Below are 20,751 nucleotides of genomic sequence, written 5' to 3' on the forward strand. Positions count from 1 at the left end.
GCCTGGCACCTAGTGGCCATATTTGGTATAACAGCTTTTCTCCACTTTGGTTCCCTTTGTAAGCTGTTTCTTGCTTGGATACAGCCAAATGAAGTGTGTGTACATGTTATCTGAAAACCGTTTATATTTTAAAGTCTTATTTAGTATCTTTACTGAGTCATTGTTTTGAACGAAGGAGCTAATGTTCTCAGATCCTCTTTAAAGAAAAAAGATTTTTTGACTTATATGTATTTGTATATGTGTATGTATATGTATATGTATCATTTGGCATGCATTTGCTGGTGGTTGTAGAAGAGAAGAGAACACTAGCTCTGGAGCTAGCTAGTGTTACAGGCGATGTGATCTGCCTGATGTAGGTACTGGGCACTGAACTCAGGTGGTCTGGGATTTTATTTTGCTCAGCCACCTCTTTAGTACAGTTTGTTTTATCAACAGGAGTCTTTCCTTTTCCCCTTCCCTTCCCCTTCTTCCCCTTCTTTTCTCTTCCCTTCCCTTCCCTTCCCTTCTTCCCTTCCCCTTCCCTCCCCTTCCCTTTCCCCTTCTTTTCTTTTTCCTTTCCTTCCCTTTCATTTTTCCTTCCCTTTCCTTTCACTTTTCCTTCCCTTTCACTTTTCCTTTCCCTTCACTTTTCCTTCCCTTCCCTTTCCCTCTTTCCCTTTTCCCCTTCCCCCTTCCTTCCCCCTTCACCTTCCCTTCCCTTCCCTTCTCTACTCTTCTCTTTCTTTCCTTTCTTTTTTGGACAAAGGGTGTGCAGTACAGGCTGCTCTTGAGCCTACAGAGATCCCCCTGCCTCAGCTCCTCAATTACTGGGATTACAGGTGTGCACCACCATGCTCAGCTACAGTTTCCTCGACTCTAGCATCACCTGGGGCGGATCAGTTGAGGATTGTACCCTCACTGATTTTTCAGCTGTAGGACAGTAGGTAGTGGATCAGGGCAGGGCATTCCACCTGTGAATCAAAAGGCTGCTCAGTCATTTACGGAAGGTAAGAGGTGGGGAAATTGGGAGACAGCTGCAATGAAATGCGTATAAGATGGAGATCCAAGTTCTTTCCTTTGTTTTATTATAGCCCACATGTGCTCTGGAGGGACTGAGAGTGAGTTTTATTTCTATGAAGCTAAAAGTGTGGGTTTCCAAAGTCCCCTTTGTTTTAAAGCCCTGTTGGGATACATCTCCTGTTTTGGAGGACACAGACCTGCGTTATCTTTCCCTACTGACACGGGCCTGAGAACGCCCAGAGTTTAAACACCCACCACATGTACTCTCAGTTGCCTGCATCTCTGGAAGTTAATGTTGGTGGCCCTCTGTGGGACACACTGCTCTTCCTTCATTTTTATGTCCATAACTACAGGGAAGTCACTGGCATAAGTTGTAAGAGAAGAACGTCCCCACTGTAAGAAATTCTTGCTGCATTTGTCACATAAGTGAAGCTGGGATCACCAAGCAAGTTTGTGTCTTACTCTCTCGTCTGCTCTGTATTTGACGGTGTGAGTGTCACACTTGCCATTCATTTGATTTTGATTTTGGATGCTGAAGACTGAGCTGAGGGCTTCAAGCATGCTGGGCCCGTGCTTTCCCACTGAGCTTCATTCTCTGGACCTCATCTGACTTAACTCCACTCTGTTACTCTGTGGCTGATGCCTTCATGTTATAGTGACTGGCCACCATCAGATATGTCATGGTGTATCTGTTCAAGAGTCCTCTGACTTTGAAGGCTCTGGAGGCCAAAGGACAGTCAGCTCACAAGGGGTGGACACACACAGGCTGCTTTCTCACAAAGGAGAAGAACCTACACAGTCTGGTGATGATGTCTAATAATTCCCAAAGCATATGGACAATTTATCCAAGCAAGAAGGGACGAAGGTGAGCAGGCATCACAAGGGGGAGTCATCTAGACAAAGTTACAACGTATCTTCCAGTTAATATTTTCTGCAGATAGTGCCTCTTCTAATGCCAGTTACATAGGAATCAAGGACCTAACAACTTCTTTCTAGTTTCCAATTTCTTAAGTACATCCAGCTTGAGAACTCTCAGTTTTAGTCTTCTAGTGCCTGACTGCAATCCAGGGTAGCAGATACTCACCCCTGTGGAATGGGAGACTGGGACAGGAGGCTTAGGAAATGGTGGGATGAATGACTGAGGCATGCTTCTGATCGGGAGATAAAGTGCAGGGAAGCGATTTCGTAAGTGGAGAACAACAAAAACTCCACCCGCCGTTCCCTAGCTTCCTTATGACACTTACCTGCCACAGCAGAGTGGACTGTCCTCTCCAGCATCCTGGAGCACTTTTGCTAGGCTCTGACTGCATCACTTGAAAACAAGGAAGCCAAAGGTAGGAATGTGCATCAGCGCCCTTTTCACTGGAACTTCCTTTCAACTTAAAACAGCATCTGCAGGTGCTTTCTCTGCCTCTGACCACACAGGTCCTCTTTGAGCATCCTGGGGCTGCCTGGCTTTGAGCTTCTATAAACCACAGCTTTTGTCTTGGATCTCAATTCTGAATGGAGTTTGCAGCATTAGGAATCCCTTTCTAGTCCCCTATGCCTGAGGGGCTGGGCAATGAGGCCTTTGAAAAGTCAGTAGTAGGTCTGACTCGCTCAGGAAAGACTTCAAGAGCAACCTTGAAATTTTCTTTATTTATAGACATTTCAGAACCATTTAAATCAACAGACAACGGCTTTTTCTTTTTTAGACATAATATACTGCATTTATCTTGAGGTACACATTGGGCCCATTAAATAACGCTCCGGAGAGCAACACAATGAACTGCTGATGTGTGGCTAGCAACCCACTGTTCTCCCAGCCCAGAAACTGTACAGAGACTTCCAAATTCTTAGAAAATACAATTTCCATTTAAGTGAAGGAAAACGCCCCAAGTTCTTGGGGTCCTTCCTTCCTTCCTTCCTTCCTTCTTTCCCTCCCTCCCATCCTTCCATCCTTCCTTTCTAGTTTTAGCTGAAACACTATTCCAAATGGAACATATGAAAACAGGGGACAGGTTTATGGCTAGGGAATTATGGAAGCCCTATCCTACAGGAGATTGTAAACCAAAGGAGCTCACCCTCTGCTAAGCTCTAGTACAGAGATGCGCAGCCTCGGAGGTGGGCAGAGGGAGACAACCGCAGACGACACTTGCACCTGGCTGCTTAAAGCACACTCATGCTCACGTGTTTCTGGCTATCACAATGAGTCAAAGTATAAAACAAGACTTCCTGAAAACCTAGAAATGTGACCCGACGTGTACAGCCACAGAGTCCTACATTACAAACCTACAGGATAAGGAAAGTTCTGGTTCCACGATTTGTCCTCTGGGACTTTGATTCTTTTGCCTTAGCAGCTTTCAGGTTTCGAGAAGAGCATTGGGAATTCACACAATGGGCATGTTTCTCAAAGCCTCGTGTGTCCACCAATAGATGGAACTTTTCCTGGTAGACTGCAACTCAAATTTCCTGGGCTCCTTGGAAATCTTTGTGTTTCCCAGTTTGTCATTCAGGGTATATACTTACAGAAGATAGGCACGAGACTTGACTTATTACACAAAGCACTAGGAAAATGATGGGTTCTCCATCCATCCATTTCAAGCCCCTGAACTTCACAAGGGAGCATGCGGACGGATGCTGTGCAGGTGGCTCTGCAGTGCGAACGGAGGCTGTTTATGTATGAATCTGATCAGCTGGAATGGGCTGTCACATTTCCCATAAGGTTGTGGCATTTCTGCAGGACAGGAATAAACATTGCAATTTAGCTGAATGGGCAGTTTGATACAACTTCATAAATTTGAATGGTCTATGTGGGCTGAGAGAGAGTAGATGTGGACATTTCACAGTTCATAAACTTGAGCAGTTCAACTTAGACAGAACTTGCAGGCGTCTGGAAGATTCTGTGAAGGAAGCGGTGGGTGAACACTTGAGTTTTCTCTCTGAATTGACTTCGTATTTTACATTTTAGCTGCTTGGCCCAGCTTCTTGATGACACGGTCTCTTCCGACAGGGGAGGGGCAGGAAGATGATTTTAGCCGTGAGTTTAAGGATTTCCCCCAAAGATAGCACTTCTCCACAAGTACCACTGTCCCTCACGGACAGAGGGACTCTGCCGCTAACGGAGGTATTGTCTTGATTTGGCTGGTTTTGGAGAGGTTCCACTGTAGGGTGTGGAAGGCAAGGGGTGTTTCTGCTTTCTGCTCTGTGTAGCCTGTCTGATTCTCTCTGGCTTATGAATTCCTTGTCTAGTCAGGATCCTCCTCAGACAGGTGCTCAGCTCAGAAGTGGCAATTATACTTATTTGTGGCTTTTAGAAATGCCAGTACTGATTATCATTAAAAAATTCCAAGTCAGTGAAAGAAAATAGGAGCCGGGGAAGACAGATGCATTTCTTCTTTAATATAGTCCAAGGGTCAGGGGGTGTTCACCAACGTCTGGGGCATTGTTTGTTTGTCTTAGAGGCACCTGCCATTGCTTCCATCTGTGGGCTCCTTAAATATGGGACTCCATGCATCCAGCTTCCAGGAACTGTTCATAGTCTCTCGCACACATATACACCGCCAGCAACTGTGATTTTGAAACATCAACGAGTTCTAAGAGGGCAGGGGTTAGGCCTTTCCTCAGCCTCGGGTCTGGCACACAGAGGGTGCTTACTGAATGTACAATGAATGTATGACCCCAAGGCCAATCCTTGCTTTAAGGAAGGTTCCAGGATCCCAATCAAAACAGATTTGGCATAAGTATGCCAGGACCAAAGCAAATAAACTAAAAGAAGACTGAAAATCTTGTTTTGTGTAAGGTTCTTGCAAAGATCAAAGGAGTTTACATGGGGCAACCTTCACAGCAAATGCAAACCAAACTTAGGGCTTGCTTCCGAGTTTGAAAATCATGGCCAAGGGCTGGGTGCTGAAGGATGGATAAAGAAAGGGTTTCCAGTGGGGACCTGAAGTGTCTCCATTGCAAGCTGTCTTTATTCTCGAGGGAAGTTAATTTTCTCAGGATAGGTTAACTTTCTAAGGAGTTAGTTCCCCTTGTAGAGGGCTGCTTTCTGAAACCAACTCTCCATGAGTCTTAGGTGTGAGAGAGCAGTATGGAAACTTCACAGATTCATTACTGACTCCGGAAGCATTCCAGCTGCCTGTTTGATTCTTGCTACTTGCAGTGTAATATTTACATTTGGATTGTATGTTAGGAAGGGATAAAAGCTATTTCTTAGTAATGAGATCAGAGATGAGAAATTAGACAAAGTATCAATTCATCTCAACTCTAGATCACAAGATGGAATTAAGTAGATCTCTAATGGCAAGAAATAATGACATATTTCACATGGCTGGAAACCCAAACTGGTGGGTGTTTCTTCCTTTGGGGGAACAGGAAGACATGATAAAATAGGGTCATCTGTTCAGGATACACTGACTCCTGGTGGTCAAACAATCTTACCTGAGCAGCTCAGGTGTGCATCTCACTAACAGGATGTCTGTCCAGTGAGAATCTGGGGACAGACTTAGGGACTATGTGGAGGATATGTTGCTCAGAAAAAAATGGAACTCTTTGAGGTTATATTCCTTCAAACAGTCAAGAGAAAAAAAGTGATGGTATCGTTTGGGGTATTTAACCACATTTAGAAAAATCCTTAGACATGTTCTGGAATTCTCAGAATAAGAATATGATAGTTACTGTGTTTTAGAAGAGGAGAAAGAGATCGACTATGGAATTAGCAAGTACTCTTATTGGTATCTTAGGAATCAGTGCAGAGATATGGCATATAAAATAGAGAGGTGGTCTGTCTGAGTCACGAGGTTTCCTAACATAAGAGGTGTGCTGAGCAGACCTCACATTTGTGGAGAAAGGCTTTTCAGACCTTTCACTGGGGCACACGGGAGGACAGGATGAAGGTTCCAAAGCAGCTGTCATTTCCCCAAATGTCAGCACAGATATGCAAGAGTCAGTCCTCCCACGGGCTTACAGAGCACATTAAATTCTTCAGCAGAATCTTCCCTGATTCCTTCTGAGTTTTCAGGGCTGGAGCCTAGGAGGCCGAGCTTTAAAGTTCAGGTTCTGAGACTCTTTGGGGTCGTTATGCCAACTGTTCTTGAGCGAATCCATTCAGTTCAAAGCCTGGGAACCTCAGTGGATATTACAAAGTAAAAAGATGTTATCTAAAAATATCAGATTAAAAAACTACATTAAAACACATCTGTGCGCATACACACACATGTCCTTTTTTTTTTTTTTTTTCCTTTTTTTCTTTTCCTCTGCTCCATGAAACTAGCAGCAGTTACAGATCAAATGTAATGGCCATGATTTGTGTCATTCCTAAGGACACCAGATATCCTCTATCAAAACATGATTTTTGGAAAATGCCTTTTGATAAAAAGATCTCCACCAAGCATAGAACATTAAAGTGTCATTTCACACCACTAACATCATCAGGCACAGGAGGAAAACAACTGGCAGGAAGCAAAGCGAGCTGCAGAATACAATGGACTGTCCACCGTTGACTCCCCAGGAAGCGAACTGCTCACAAGTGTTTATGTGTTTCAGCTTTGGCTGTTTTGTAATAAATACCATGCCTTCTCCAAGACCTATTAGGGGTACAAATGAGTTCTCTGGATATGACTTTAGTTCTTTTAGCAGCTGTTGAATGTTGAGTGACGTACAAGGCACACCTCTAAGTGTTCTGTATAGCATCTTTATTGATGTACAAAATAGCCTGTTCACCATTCGGAAACGGAATCTGCATAGTAAGACTTTCTCTTATCTCTATTTACAGAGAAGGTTTTGTTTTGTTTTGTTTTGTTTTTTTTTAAGTGCAAAAACATGAATCTGTGTCCTAGCCCACCCCTTCCAGCACACACTTCTTAGCTCTGTCTCATGACAGATGGGGCCATTTGGCTATATCTTGGGCCTCCAGCCATTAATAAACTGCAATATTTTCTTTACCTGTAGTTTGCTTAGTTTGAAATCCTCTGAGAGGATCTCTTCTGTTAATTGAACAAGCAAATTCCCATCGATCTTTTCAGTGACAAAGAAGGCTATGACGTCTTCAGACAAACCAATGAACCGCAAAGACTTGGACACTTCCTCTATAGAGAGTCCTGATAGGTCAGCAGGTGGCTGCCATGGGGAACCATCCCCACAGGATCTGGGGGCCAGCTGGAGGTGGAGTGGAGATGAGAAAGGGTAAGAGACAGAGAAGATGTCCTGCATGCCCTTTCTGACAAAATACTGGTCCTCTGAGAGGTCCAGTGACCCTGCTGTGGGGTCCTCCTCAGCACCATCAATTTTCAGAGGCAAAGGAGATGTTTCAGGGGTGGCTTTCTGTTCCACTGGCTTTGGGGCCCTTGGGGGTAAGGCAGGGCAGGAGACGCTCTGCTTGGTCATGCCAGCTGCAAAGGAGTTGTCCTCGGAGTTCTCCAGACAGTAGCTGGCCGACTTGGGGCAACTGGGGACACCGCTGCTACTGAACTCTGCAGAGGTTGTGCTGGGTGGGCTGCCCAGGAGCTCACAACCCTCAAAATCAAAAGGCGCTGGGCAGGTTCTCTTTGGTGTGCCAGGTGTCTTCTGTCTGGGGTAGCTGTAGCTCCTGCTCGGATCGAGCAGAAAGTCACTCCTTGTCTGGTTCTCCGATGCTCCTGAGTAATGGTTGGGCCATGAGAGCCGGGAGGACAGAGCTTCAGCAGAAGGACTTCCAAATGGGGACTTGGGGTCCACAGAGTCACTCTTCACTCGGGTGCAGGGGTAGCAGGACACAGGGGCACTGTTGGGAGGACTTGTATCACTCTGAGTGATGCTGCTCACGAAGCAAACACAGAAAAGGAAATTAGTAAAAAAAAAAAAAATAAAGTAACCTTAGCCCATGGGAGGTCAATACAGGTAATTCTCTGTGAGTTCCAGACCAGCTTGGTCTACACAGTGAGACCCTGTCTAAAAAAAGTCAAAGCCCAAGCTTTTCCTTGTAATTATTTATAGATGTTATTTCTAAGGTGAAAAGGTAGGGGTGTGTGTGTATTTTTTCTTAAATTCAATAAATTACCTGCTTTTAAGAAAAAGAATCAGTAAAGTTCTTTGTACTTGTATATGTATATAATAATTTAAAACATTCCAGCTGAGAGAAAAATTAATATGTGTACATACATAAACATATATGTTACAGCTAATAAGAAAGTGCTGTTAGTAAGTGCCTGAACCTTTACATTGAGAAAAATTTTCACACCATTCTTTGGGCCAACGTAAGAGCAATGTCTGCAGTGGGCACGGGTGAGGGACAGGGTGGTGACTGCTGCTCCTACATGCATGCCAGAGACAAGGATGTAGCCACATCAACACTGTTCATAGCGCTGGGTCCTCCCCAGTGTCTGATAGGAAGAAATGTTTCCAATACAGTGCTCATCGTTGCCCTGGCTTCTGAACAGTAGATTTATAGATATAGCTAAGAATTTTAATGTCCAGAGGACCAAACCAAACCAAAACAAAAACTGCCCACATAGACATTAAACAGCAAGAACCCAGGTTAGGGCTGGGGGCCATATTTTCACATCCTAACATTGACAGTAAAACCAGAATATGCTGAAAGGTGGGTGAGCAGGTTGTCATATCTCAGGAAACGACAGTTGAAATGGGCACTTTATTTGGCAGAAGACCTAAAATGTTTCCTGAGAGAAATGGGGCTGGTCTGCTTTGTTTCTTTGTAGCCACAGCTAAGAAGGGATCCCTCTCGGTTCAGGGTCAGAGCAGAGAGCTAAGTTTAAGTCTGAGGTTCTGATAAACTGATTGTGTCAAAGTCAAGGTGAAAAGTGCCAAAGCCATCTCCTGAGAAGCGATAGCAGCCCACACACTGTGGCCAAGAGGAGGAGCCCTCTGTGGCTCTTACAGACCCTTGTGGCGTCTTTTTTTTGTTTTTTTGTTTTTGTTTTTTTAAATCAAGATACCAGTTCTTCCACTCAAGGTTAAAGAGTAGAGGCCCAATTATGACCTTCCTATGAAATTATTTTTAAAAGGCATACAGCATTTCCTCTCCCACCCTGCTGCTAGGTGATGTTCCCAAGGCCCATGGACTGGCTGCTGGGGGTTCTGCTGTGGGTGGGGCACTCACATGTTATGCAGTCCTGAAGAATAGTAAGACAGGGTGGGGCTTGGAGATCTTGTCTGTGGCCGGACTGGCTTGACTGTTCGAGGAGGGATGGAGGGACTTGTGGACAAAGGCTTTGCACTTCGGGGCGGCACAGGTGGGGCGTTCAGGAGCCGGCATTCTTCCCTGACCTGGTGTAGGAAAAGAACACTCCAGGTTAACAACAGACTGGCATGGGGTAGGGATGGGGTGGAGGACTGAGGGTGAGATTGGGGAGCACAGCTCCAATGTGCAGGGGCAGGGAGACTTTAAGCAGTAAAGGTAAGCAGGACACACATACATATACACAGACATAGACACACATTCACACACACAGACATAGACATACACACACACACACACATACACAAACGATAAAACTGGAAGCCTGCCACAAATTGCTGGGAACAGACTGAGCTGGAAGGAAACTGGTGAATGTTAGCTTCTGTGGAAACACAGGCTTGAGAGATGCCAAGATGCATGGAGCAGACGTGGATGTGGAGGCAATGACGGTGTCAGCCATGACAACGAGAGAGGATGGCTCTGCTGGAGTCCTGTTCATTTCCCATATGCAATACAGTCTGATCCAAACCTTTGGAAAGATGGACTTTAGTTTTTTATGTTGCTTTGTGTGTGTGCACATACTCAGAGATGCACGCACATGAATATGCATGCGTGAGCTGCTCCATGGTACCTATGTGGAGGTCAGAGAACAATTTATAGGAATCAGTTCTCTGCTTCCACCATGTGGGTCCTGGAGATTAAATTTAGGTCATTAGGCTTGGTGGCCTTTCCTCACTGAGCCTTCTGGGCCAAAATGTGGGCTTTCTGCCAGGTTAAAGTTCCACTGACAGCTATGTCTGGTGCCTTATAAATATGACAGTGACCTTGTTTAGATGCATATTTGAATTTAGGAAATCCAGGCTGCGGGCCGAGAGTTGACTTTTCCTGTGTGTGTGTGTGTTAATGGACTATGTGTATGTTTTCATGGGTACTGTATATGCTAGGCAAATATTCTAGTGACTGAGTAAATGACCAGCCCTTTTAAAAGTTGTTTCTTGAAGTTAGACAGGGTGGTGCATGTCTATAATCCCAGCATTCAGACTAGAGCAGAAGGATTGCGACGTGTCTGAGGCTAGCCAGGGCTACATAGTAAGAGTCTGTCTCAGGAAAGCTTCCCACTATTTCTTCTTTTTTCTTTCCTTTCTGAGTAGCTGGGATTACAGACAGAAGTTATGGTGTCTGGGCAAGTCTGCATTTCTAACAAACTCCAAGGTGAATGGTATGATATAGGTCCAGGGAGCAGACAGATGCAGAGGGAGCAATGAGGAAGCACTCCAATTCCAGAGTAGAACTTTTGCTGGTAAAAGCCTACCCCAGTCAGATGACATCCACTCATCTTTACACTGGGGATGATCTAGGTGACCTAGTATGGCCTGGGACTTCAGCGAGTGACTGTCCTTACAGCCTCTCTAGTCCCAGGAGTTTTTCCCCCAGTGCATTCTTACTTGAGAAGTGCTAATTCGGCATGCCCTTTTCCATACTGGGCAGCAGGGGGCACCCGATGCCTGGTTGTGCTAGGCCACCCTGAACCATGGCCAATTCAGGACTCTGTTAAATATGCTGAGCTCTGAGATGTTTCACCTGCTTTCAGGCTGAGGTCCCAGCATCTCTTTCAGTCTGTTCTTCAACAACTTGTTTTAGGGACATGAGAACAGCAAGTGACAGCTGTGGTGATGAAGATGCTGAAAGTGGAATGAACAGCCTCCTGTGACACATACACTTCCTTTGCTGACTGCATATTGGGCCTCTAGCTGGAATCCCAGGTCTGATTCGCTTGCCAAAATCAGCCAGAAAAGGAAGCCATATTATCATGAAAGGTGCATTGATTTAAGTGAGATGGAAGCAATCTTATTTTTTTTTTTTAATTTTTTGAGACAGAATTGTTATATAGCCAGGCTGGCCTTGAACATGGTATGAAGTGGACGATGACCTTGAACCCATCTCTCTGCCTGCACCTCCCAAATGTTGGAATCACAAGTACATCCTACCATACCCACTGGGAGTGATTTAAAGGAAATCATTCTTTGTTCAGCACAAGCCCAGGAGTCTCTGCTCTCACCCAGAGCACCCTCAGCCCTGGCACTGGGTTGGGAAGAAGAGAGCTCTTCATTCAAGTTAAAGCTAAATACTTGGGCAGGAAATTTCCTCTTCAATGGCTAGAGCAAGTTTTCTGTTTTGGAGTCTTTGAAACGGTATGCTACAGAAAAGTAGCTCTTATCAAAGGAGCCCTCTCTGCAGCAGATACAGGACTATCACAGAAAACAACAACTGGTCCTGATGCAGAAAATAACCATAATCATGTAGGGGGTGCATCCCAAGGAATGCACGACTCCTACACTGAAGGCTCACGAACTATGTCAGAAGAGGAGGCGGAAAGATTAAAGAGCCAGAGTACCTGGAGATGTGCTGTGAAATTGTCTCCTAGAAATGGCAGGGAAGCTGTAGCTATGCTACCTCAACAGTATGGCTGTCTAAACAAGATCTGAACAAGGACAACCCAATAGACAGGCTAAAGTGGAAGGGGAAGTATTATGGGTCCTGCCTTTAAACAAAGAACTACAGCAACTAAGGGTGGGAGTTCTCTTTCCCCAGGGAGGAGTCCCCTAATTGATTATCCAATATCAGGTGGTCAGCTCAGAAGTCACGTACATGTACGCAACACAAAAAGGAATCAGCAGGTTGTACTTATGTATATATACATATATATACATATATGGATATATATATACACATACATATATACCTACACACAACATATATGTGTGTGTAAAAATAACAATTATAGACAGAGGCCATGATTTTGAGGGGGAATGGGAAGGTTGGGGGAAGAAAAAGGAATGAAGGGAAACAATTATATTTTTTACTTTTTATTAGATTTCATTTTTATTTTATATGTGAGTGTATGTATACACATACATGCTTGGCATCCAAGAAAGTACGAATAGGGCATTGCATCACCTAGAACTGGGGTTATGGATGGTTATGAAGCACCATGTGGCTGCTGGGTATTGAACCTGGGTCTTCTGCAAGAGCAGCAAGTGCTCTCAACCTTGACTATTTCTCTTCAGCCTCATGATTATACTTTAATGAAAATTAATTAAAAAAATTAAAAGGTGGGCCAGGTGTGGTGGTATACATTTTGATTCTAGCATTTGGAGGCAAAGGCAGTTGGATCTCCACAACTTTGGTTACAAAGCGATTGCCAGGACAACTAGTGTCACATAGTGAAGCCCTGTCTCACTCAATCCCTCCAATAAAACAGGTGGCATTGGTGAACATCTACAGAGAGTAAATTCATAAATAACGGAGTGTGGAAAACTGGGAGGACTGTTCAGCTGATATACCACTGGGGTCTTCTTTTTTTTTAAAAGAGGAACTGGTTAATGTTTTAATTTTTAAAATAAATGAGTTCTCAATATCAGAATGAAGTGGAATGTGAAGAGAAACGATTAGTGATGAGTTCAATTCAGAGTGCTCTCCATGTCAGAGTCAGCCATTAGGTGTGATACATCATTAGGAATAGCTTACCTCACACGTCAACGGCAATGTGCTGAGACGCCCACTATGATGTATATCTCAATTAAAATTAACTGGCTGACCTTAATATTGGAACTCAAAAAAAGCGGCCATGCGTAGCTGAATGTGGCTCGAGGGTATCCCCGTTTCCTGTTCTTATGGCCAAAGGCACCTGGGGCTGTTCGGACAGCACCTTCATAGCTGGGCAGTCCAGAAGGGCTTGCCAGGGCTGGGTGGAGGCAGACAGTGAAAAGAAGCATTTGTAGGTGTCAGGGCCTGGTGTGAAGGAAACTGTGGTTAATGAAGGGTTTAAAGCTAAACTTCAAAATGAAACCTGAGACATGGGCAGTGTTGGGATCTTGCGTGGGACTCCTGGGCGGGGTCTGGGTCTAAGTCAGTTCAGCACGGAAAGGTCAAGCTCCTTTAAAATGTCCCTTGGGAAAGTGGTAGGATTAAAAGCTGCAACTTATCCTGCACTGGGATGGATTCTAAGAATCTTTCTGCAGAGGCACAGAATGAAGAGCTTGTTGTCCCAGGAGGGCAGGAAGGGCAGTCCTCAGTGGGTGAGGTAGCTGGCTAGCCACAGACCCACAGCTCTGAGGCTGGGCACTTTCCACTTGGGTTGCAGATGTGGCATCTCTGATCACAGCATATTGTGGGAAGGATTGCACGCTGAGGTGGGATGCACACATTCTGGTCGGTTCTTGGAAGTTATAAATAGTGAAGGGCGGCTGTGCTGTGTGCTTCTCTTATCGCCTCTTAGGGTCTCTCATGGCAGCTATGATCCTATTCTTCTTTGCTTCTTGATTTGATTCAACATGAGACATTTATATGTAAGAAGATGGTAGCTGTGCTAGAAATGAATTTTATCTGGCAATAAAAGGGATGGGTCAAGTAGCCTGTTTCCTGCTTCCTCTCATATGCAATTTCACTTTAGGTGCTACACGCCCAGCACATACCCTCAGGTGGCTTCCACATGGTCTTGCCCAGTGGAAGAGGGCCAGCCCTGTCTGGTCTTCACTGAGGCCTCTGCACACTAGCTCTGACCTATCTTTCTGGCTTTTTCTCAGACTCCTCTTCCTCCTCCTGCACCCCTCCCCATGTACTGCTTCCTCTCTTTTCTTTGTAACAGTGGATCTGCTTGGGAGAGCCACCATTGCTTGAAGCACCTTGTGCTTCCCTGCCTCGCCTCTGTTTTAGTCTCTCCCAGCTCATCACATTTAATTGACCATTCCTACTGCCTAAAAGATAGCATGTCTGTCTTGCCACCAGGATAGAGTCTATCCTGGCTTCTGAACTAGGCTAGCATGCTATTGCAGTTATTTACCCTCCATGTATATTTAATTAGTCCAGGAGTCAAGATGGAATGGACCGATGTCACTGTTGTAACTCTCTAGTCATACAGAGTTTAGGCATCTGTCTCCTCTGGCAGGAATATGTTACACAGAGCTTCAGGTGAAACTTAACTGATTAACAGGCTGATTTTTTAAAGGTTAAACAAACAAACAAACAAACAAACAAAGCAACAAAGATGCATTTCTACCTTTAAATGTAAACCATACACATCTTGTTTATTCTAACGACATTCATATGTTGAGCTATGTGGGCTGGGTGTAGGCTTCTGCTGCACTTGGCATACATCTTCACTATACTTTGGCATAGTCATGTGGTGAAAATCTAATGACTGCATTCTTCAGTTGCCAGTGTTCCCACCTCCCAACAGTGCTTCTCAAACAAGCATGTAAAACACTACCCTGTGCCTGGTAGATGAGTGTGGTCTGCCTGATACTCAGTATTCAAAGCTGAGTTTCAACTGGCAACAGGGTGTCTGTGTTTTCATTAACCTTGGCTACCTGAGGGTCAGCATTCAGTTTTAAGGTGAACGTAACCATCCATCAGATGATGGGTGACCTTTGTCTGTAGGCGAAGTGTTCAGAAAGGCTCCCAGCACCGGCCTCCTACTGTTTAAGAAAAAGCCAGGAGACACCATACTGATCTAGGCTACAGTGTGGAAGCTGGTTCCTGACTGTGCCCAGAGCCTGGCCACCTTCCTTTCCCTCTCTGACATCTCAGCATTTTAAATCTTGCCAAATATCTGTCATGAATAGTGTGGTGTCATTAGTTCTTGACATTTGCATAGATGACACCAGGGTCACATATAAAGTTAACTTAAGAAAAGTAGAGAGAGCGAACTGTTCTCTCAGAGCCTAGGTGGTGTAGGAGGAATAACAAGCTCCTGAGATCTAACCCACGGACAACGTCGAACAGTGAGGATCTGAAGACAACTGGAATGGGTGTTAACAGGCGGGACATAGCCACTGTCTACTCTTACTGTTCCTAAGAGTCTAATGACTCTGTTAGCTTCACTTAGCTACTTAGAAGTTCAAATGCATGTGAAGTATCTATGATTGAGGTTGGTCTGAGATTACAAAAATACATAACCTCCAGAGTTGCTTATGAGGAAGGGAAACAAATACAATTAAAATAAAAATCAGAAAGTGTAGTAATAGAATTATGTGCAGAGGTTTGTGGGAACACTATGAACTTATTTGAGATAGCAGGAAAATAAATTCATAGGACACTTTAGTGAGAAGGTCTTGGGGAAGCAGGATTAAGAGTGTAATAAAGGCTTAGATGGCATGACGTCAGATACCTGGTACATCTAACATCTAACAACCACAGTGATGCTGTGGTCTGGGAGGGTAGATGATGAGACAGACATTAATTCCGTTTGTTAGAGACAGAAACAGAAATTCAAAGAAGAGGTCCAGGAGAAACTATGGCGCTCAAGACTGAAAACACAGCTTGGATTAGACTTTGTATTTGTTGATGGAATCTGAAGAAGGCTGGGCCCCCAAAGGAAGACTGAAGCGGAGAAAACAAGTATGAGTGCATCATACAGTCCATAGAGCAGAATCATGGAACAATGTAACAGGGGCGGGGGGAGCCAAGGGAGCGATGATGCAGAGGAAGACACAGCAGTACCGCTGTGAGCAGATAACAGTATCAGAAAGTCATAAGAAGGAGGGAGAAAGGATACCATACAGGTAGTCAGCAGGTCCCTGGCAAGCCTAGTGAGTGAGGGTCGAAAGGCACAGAAGGCAGATTCCATTGAGTGGAAGGGAAGGAAGCCAGAAGGAGAGGTGAAGATGGAGTCAACATGATATATCACTCACTTCTGCTAATGGCCAGGAAAGAAGGGGTACTTGTTAGAAAGGGTCTCGGAATGGAATGGCCTTTCTTTTTGAATGGAGAGAAACTTGGGAATTGTGCCCAGGCATGTCACCCCCCACCCCCCGCCCCCAGTCCCAGGGATGATATGCTGAACTCTCACTGATGAGGACTGAGGACAGAAGGGAGAATGAACACATATGCCCCCTGCTGTCTGCCTTTGCCATGCCTCCACCGGCCCCTGCTGGCCACATCACACAGAAAAACAGTGTACACTAACTTACCCTCAATCAGCTGGCATGAGGGTAAAATGTATCTAACAGAGTGCAGGGCTTCATGTTTTAAGTAAGCATGGTCAAATACAACTTCAATCACTGGGCTGAAGTCAAATGCATTGTGGGATAGGACTGCTTCCGATCTCTGTGAGTTTGAGACCAGCCTGGTCTACAGAGTGAGTTCCAGGACAGCCAGGGCAATATAGAGAAACTGTCTTGAAAAACCAGAAAAAAAAACTGCAAAAAGTAAAAGTCACCCCAAGTGTTTGTGAGGGTGTGTGAGACTTTGGTTAGGTGACATTTTTTAGGAAGCCTCTGTTTCTTGACTCTAACTCCCTACTCTTATTCTAGGGTGGAAATAATACATCTCCACTAGCTGTCCAGTGAGAGAGCTTAAGAAAACCAGTCATGTCACCATGTGGTATTTTTTGCTTAGCATCCTTTAGATCTCCTACTGAGAAACACGTGATTTCACAGCAGTGGCTGCTCAGCCCCTAGAAGAGAGTGAAGGTGGAGATAGCTGCCGATGGCCACACCTCCTGAGACTTTACACTCTAAATCTATGCACTCTGTGGTGGTGGTGATGGGGTCATAGCCTGTGGAAAAGATTATACTGCCTGGAACTGGGAACTCTCACTAAAGAGACTTTTGATTCTCCTGGGTTTGAGTCTTTTGCTTCTATTTTGACGAGTCAGAAAATAAATATGCCGGCGGTGAGCTTGATCTGAAATTGGGCTCACCTTCAGTATGAGTGTTCTTCTCTAACAGAGCCAACCTCAGGGCAGCGTTGCAATCTAAAGAAAGGAGTTTTGTAACTCCGCTGCCTTGAACTTTGTAACCTTGCCTCCCCTGCACGCTCTCTGCCTGCATTTTACATTTCTTCCCACACTCCCCTCCCAGATAACAAAATCATTACAGCCTTAAGAAATCTTATTTATAAAGAGCCTTTTATACAAAGAGTTCATAACCCTGCCACATAGCCATAGTGGGTATTTTCAGTCAGACAGAAATGCAAGTTTTATCGTATCGAAATGTAATGAATGAATCTCTACTGGATTAGCTACCGAAGGCCAACTTAGAGTCTAAATCCCATTCTTAAATGTGCTGCTTTATTATTTCCTTTGTCTCATTGTATATTGATAATAAGGTTCTAAGACAGACCCGACTGGGAGAAGGTCTCCGATAGTCAAGCCCCAGGCAAGGGCGAATAAGAGAGGGAGCTAAGTCGCTCAGCTGGAGGCAAGAAGGGCAAGTGGTTCTGAAAAGCAGCCGTTGTTTAAGACCTGGGTGCCACTGGGGCCTCGAATAAAGATTTTTCTGAGAAAGGAGTACAGTATATGATATACATCATTACATAACATATAACCTTCTTGGCAGTGTGACTTTACACACGTAGCAGAGTGCATGTCTGAGACAAGACTCACTCCACTAGGATATTATAATTATCTTTATTAGCATGCCAGTCACTGAAAGTTCCGATGGACATAGGAGAAAAAAAATGTCTTGGCTTAGAAAATTTCATGTAAAAACGACCAACCTGAGATAGAAGGCAATTAGCTTCAGAATTACCACAACATACTAATTTACTCATCATTTCAATTAATGAGTGAAAGCCCAGGTAGGGCTTGCTTACAAAGTATTCCTCAAAAGTTGTAATTAAATGCCAACTGTTCTAGGAGACCTCATTAATTAGTGGAATCTTGAATGGAGGCTATTGTGGAGCACTTAGCTTGATGCACATTATTTCTTCCATGCAGTATCTTTTTCCTGGCTGGATACTGAAAACCAGGGCCTCATGCACACTAGGCAAGCATCTCTACCGAGCTGTTCAAATCCCTAGGCCCCAGCTTCATTTGAATGGTTTTCAATATTTCAGCTTGAATATTAATACATCTGGTGTCTTTAAGAAAACCTGTCATTTAATGGCTTATCTAACGTTAACATTCTTTTTAAAAATTAAAAAATGTAGTATCATTTGTGTGTGTGGTGTGTGTGAGTGTGGGTGCATGCACAGCATGGAGCACATGTGGAAGTCGTGGGACACTTCATGAGAGCGTCAGTTCTGTCTTTCTACCATGAGCTCTGAGAATAGAATGCAGGCTGTCAGCATGACATGTGAAACACTGTTAGCCACAGCACTGGCCCCAATATTTGAGAAAGGGAAAAAGGACAAAGAGAAAATAAAAAAAAGTTGAGCTTGGATCAGTTTTCATGATCACTTCCTTTAGTTTACAAACCAACATTTTTTTTTTTAAATCATATGGCATTTAGTTTAATGTCATGATACATTCAGCAAGCTCATATACCACAATAAAACTTTAAAATATCATGGTATATAAGCTTCTTTTTTTTTTAACTAGATATTTTCTTTATATACATTTCAAATGCTATCCCGAAAATTCCCTATACCCTCCCCCCACCCTGCTCCCCTACCCACCCACTCCCGCTTCTTGGCCCTGGAGTTCCCCTGTACTGGGGCATATAAAGTTTGCAGTACCAAGGGGCCTCTCTTCCCAGTGATGGCTGACTAGGCCAACATTTTTATAACACTTTCTTAACCCGAGTACTTAGGAGTAAATCCCAGTTCTATTGGGGGTGGGGTCGGTGGTGCTTCATAAGAGCTGATAACACTACAGCCTGGCTTGATGAACGGGAGATCACACCTCAGCGTTGAGATAGCCGGAGTGCAGGTGGGGATGGGAGTGTTAGTTCCTTGGAACTTGTTCACAGATTCCCTTTTTGCATGCACCTGCAACTCCCCCTTGAAATGACATGCGCTACTGGGATCTTCAGGGTACCAGGAGACAGTGCAGGTTCTCACTGTTTGGTTTAATATATTGCATTGTTTATGATGACTCCACTCCCAGGGAATTATGACACATACCCTGTCAAGTAGGAACTTTTATAGGCAGGTTAAAATACTGTCCTGTGTCTCAAAAATCAAATGTGTTATCTTATGAGGGACAGCAGCGCCTCAGGATGTTGAGCTGCCTCTCTGGATTTGGCTGTGGAGATGCAAATGTCCACATTTACTGCCTGACCCTTTTGGGGGGGGGCTTACTTCCTCTCTTCATCCATCAGTCAAGGAAGGATGGGGTGAGGGAGAAAGCTGTAGCTTTCAACTCACCCTCTAAGTCTCACTGTGGTGTGCTTCACTATGGAGTCTCATTAATTCCACCCTCTAATAATGAGTGACTTCACTCTTCATCCTATAGCTTGGTCCTCATACCCTGCCTCTCAGCAGCTGCAAGGGCATCCGGCAGGGTGTCGGAAAGGTTAACATCACTTCCTATGTGGCTATAAGCTGGAATCCATCCTATATTCAATTATTGATACTCTTTATTTTAAATGTTCCCTAAGTGCTAAGAAGATGTGCCAAGTCCTTTGTATAATACAATAACACAGTAGAGAACTTATCATCCCCACAGGAGCTGACTCTGGAAGGCTCGAGATTTCTCCCAAGTGTGAAGCTGCTAAGTCAAGTGAGGATGCAGGTCCACGTGGGGCTCTCTGGCACGGCTACTTCTAATGACCTATCCAGTTGTGTGGAGATCTGGGCTCTCCTAACTATCCTGTGGTGTGGACATTAGTGCTCTTCTGACTATCCTGCAGTGTGGAGATCGGTGCTCTCCTAACTATCCTGTGGTGCTTTCCTGAGCTCCACTGGAAGAGAATGAGTCCAAGGACCTAGACAGATTCCATCTTCCTACTGAATGTTCAGCTGGCTGAGGGAACTCAGAAACTAACCTACAGCTGGAATGGGGCCCAGCTTTCAATGCATCCTTTGAGTCTCATGGTGGTACACTTCATTTTGGGGTTTACTAATGATGGGCTGCCCACCTTCATGAGTGACTTCAGTCTTTATCCTATAGCTCAGGCCTCACCTGCCTGTAAGCAGCTGCGAGAGCATTCTGTCAGAAAGCCTAACAAACTCACGAACACTGCAGTAAAACTGGGTGAAATTGGTGGCTTCAGTCTAGAGCTCACTCTGGGTTTTCCTTTCCCCAGTATTACAGATTGTGTAGTGCCAACATCCAGCCAAGGGTCACTGTATAGACAGAAGGTGCTGGTCCCAGACAGGACACCGCTGCCCAAATGGCTTCAGAAGGTTGAGACCTGGTGATGGTGTTGGTTGTTTCTGTGCTGGGGACTGAACTGAGGCTTTGCACATGCTGGGTAACCTCTGCATCTGGCTTCACACCTCCAGGAATACCCTGTACTTTGTTGGTATTTTTTCCCACTTGAGACTTTACTATTTTCTTCTAAAAAAATTCATACTATATATTGACCACTCACAGTATTGTGCTACATAAGATCACTGTCATATAAGTGTACACTGCACACGAGCATGCACTATCTCGTTCTCATTCTGCTTTCCCCACTCTTGGTAGTCTTCTTGGACACCCTAAATAGTTCCACTTTTACTTTCCTCCCTTCTCTTTTCTCTTCTCTTCTCTTCTCTTCTCTTCTCTTCTCTTCTCTTCTCTTCTCTTCTCTTCTCTTCTCTTCTCTTCTCTTCTCTTCTCTTCTCCTCTTCCTCTCCTCTCCTCTTCTTCTCTTTTCTTCATCTCATCTCTGCTCCCCTCCTCTTCCCCATCCCCTCTCAAACACACACACACACACACACACACACAC

General features: G+C 44.6%; 1 protein-coding gene across 1 annotated transcript in view; it reads right to left on the minus strand.

Annotated features, from left to right (window-relative positions):
- Positions 1-2,618: 2,618 nt before the first annotated feature.
- Garem1 (GRB2 associated regulator of MAPK1 subtype 1) overlaps positions 2,619-20,751 on the minus strand; it is a 167,691-nt gene continuing 149,558 nt past the window's right edge. The window contains exons 5-6 of the mRNA XM_021150525.2: positions 9,077-9,243; positions 2,619-7,774 (exon numbers count right to left, since the gene is read on the minus strand). Of these exons, the coding sequence (XP_021006184.1) occupies positions 6,877-7,774; positions 9,077-9,243 (1,065 nt within the window). The 3' untranslated portion in view covers positions 2,619-6,876. The remainder of the gene's footprint in view (positions 7,775-9,076; positions 9,244-20,751) is intronic.

The sequence above is a fragment of the Mus caroli genome, chromosome 18 (genome assembly GCF_900094665.2).
Source record: "Mus caroli chromosome 18, CAROLI_EIJ_v1.1, whole genome shotgun sequence".
NCBI classification, from domain to species: domain Eukaryota; kingdom Metazoa; phylum Chordata; class Mammalia; order Rodentia; family Muridae; genus Mus; species Mus caroli.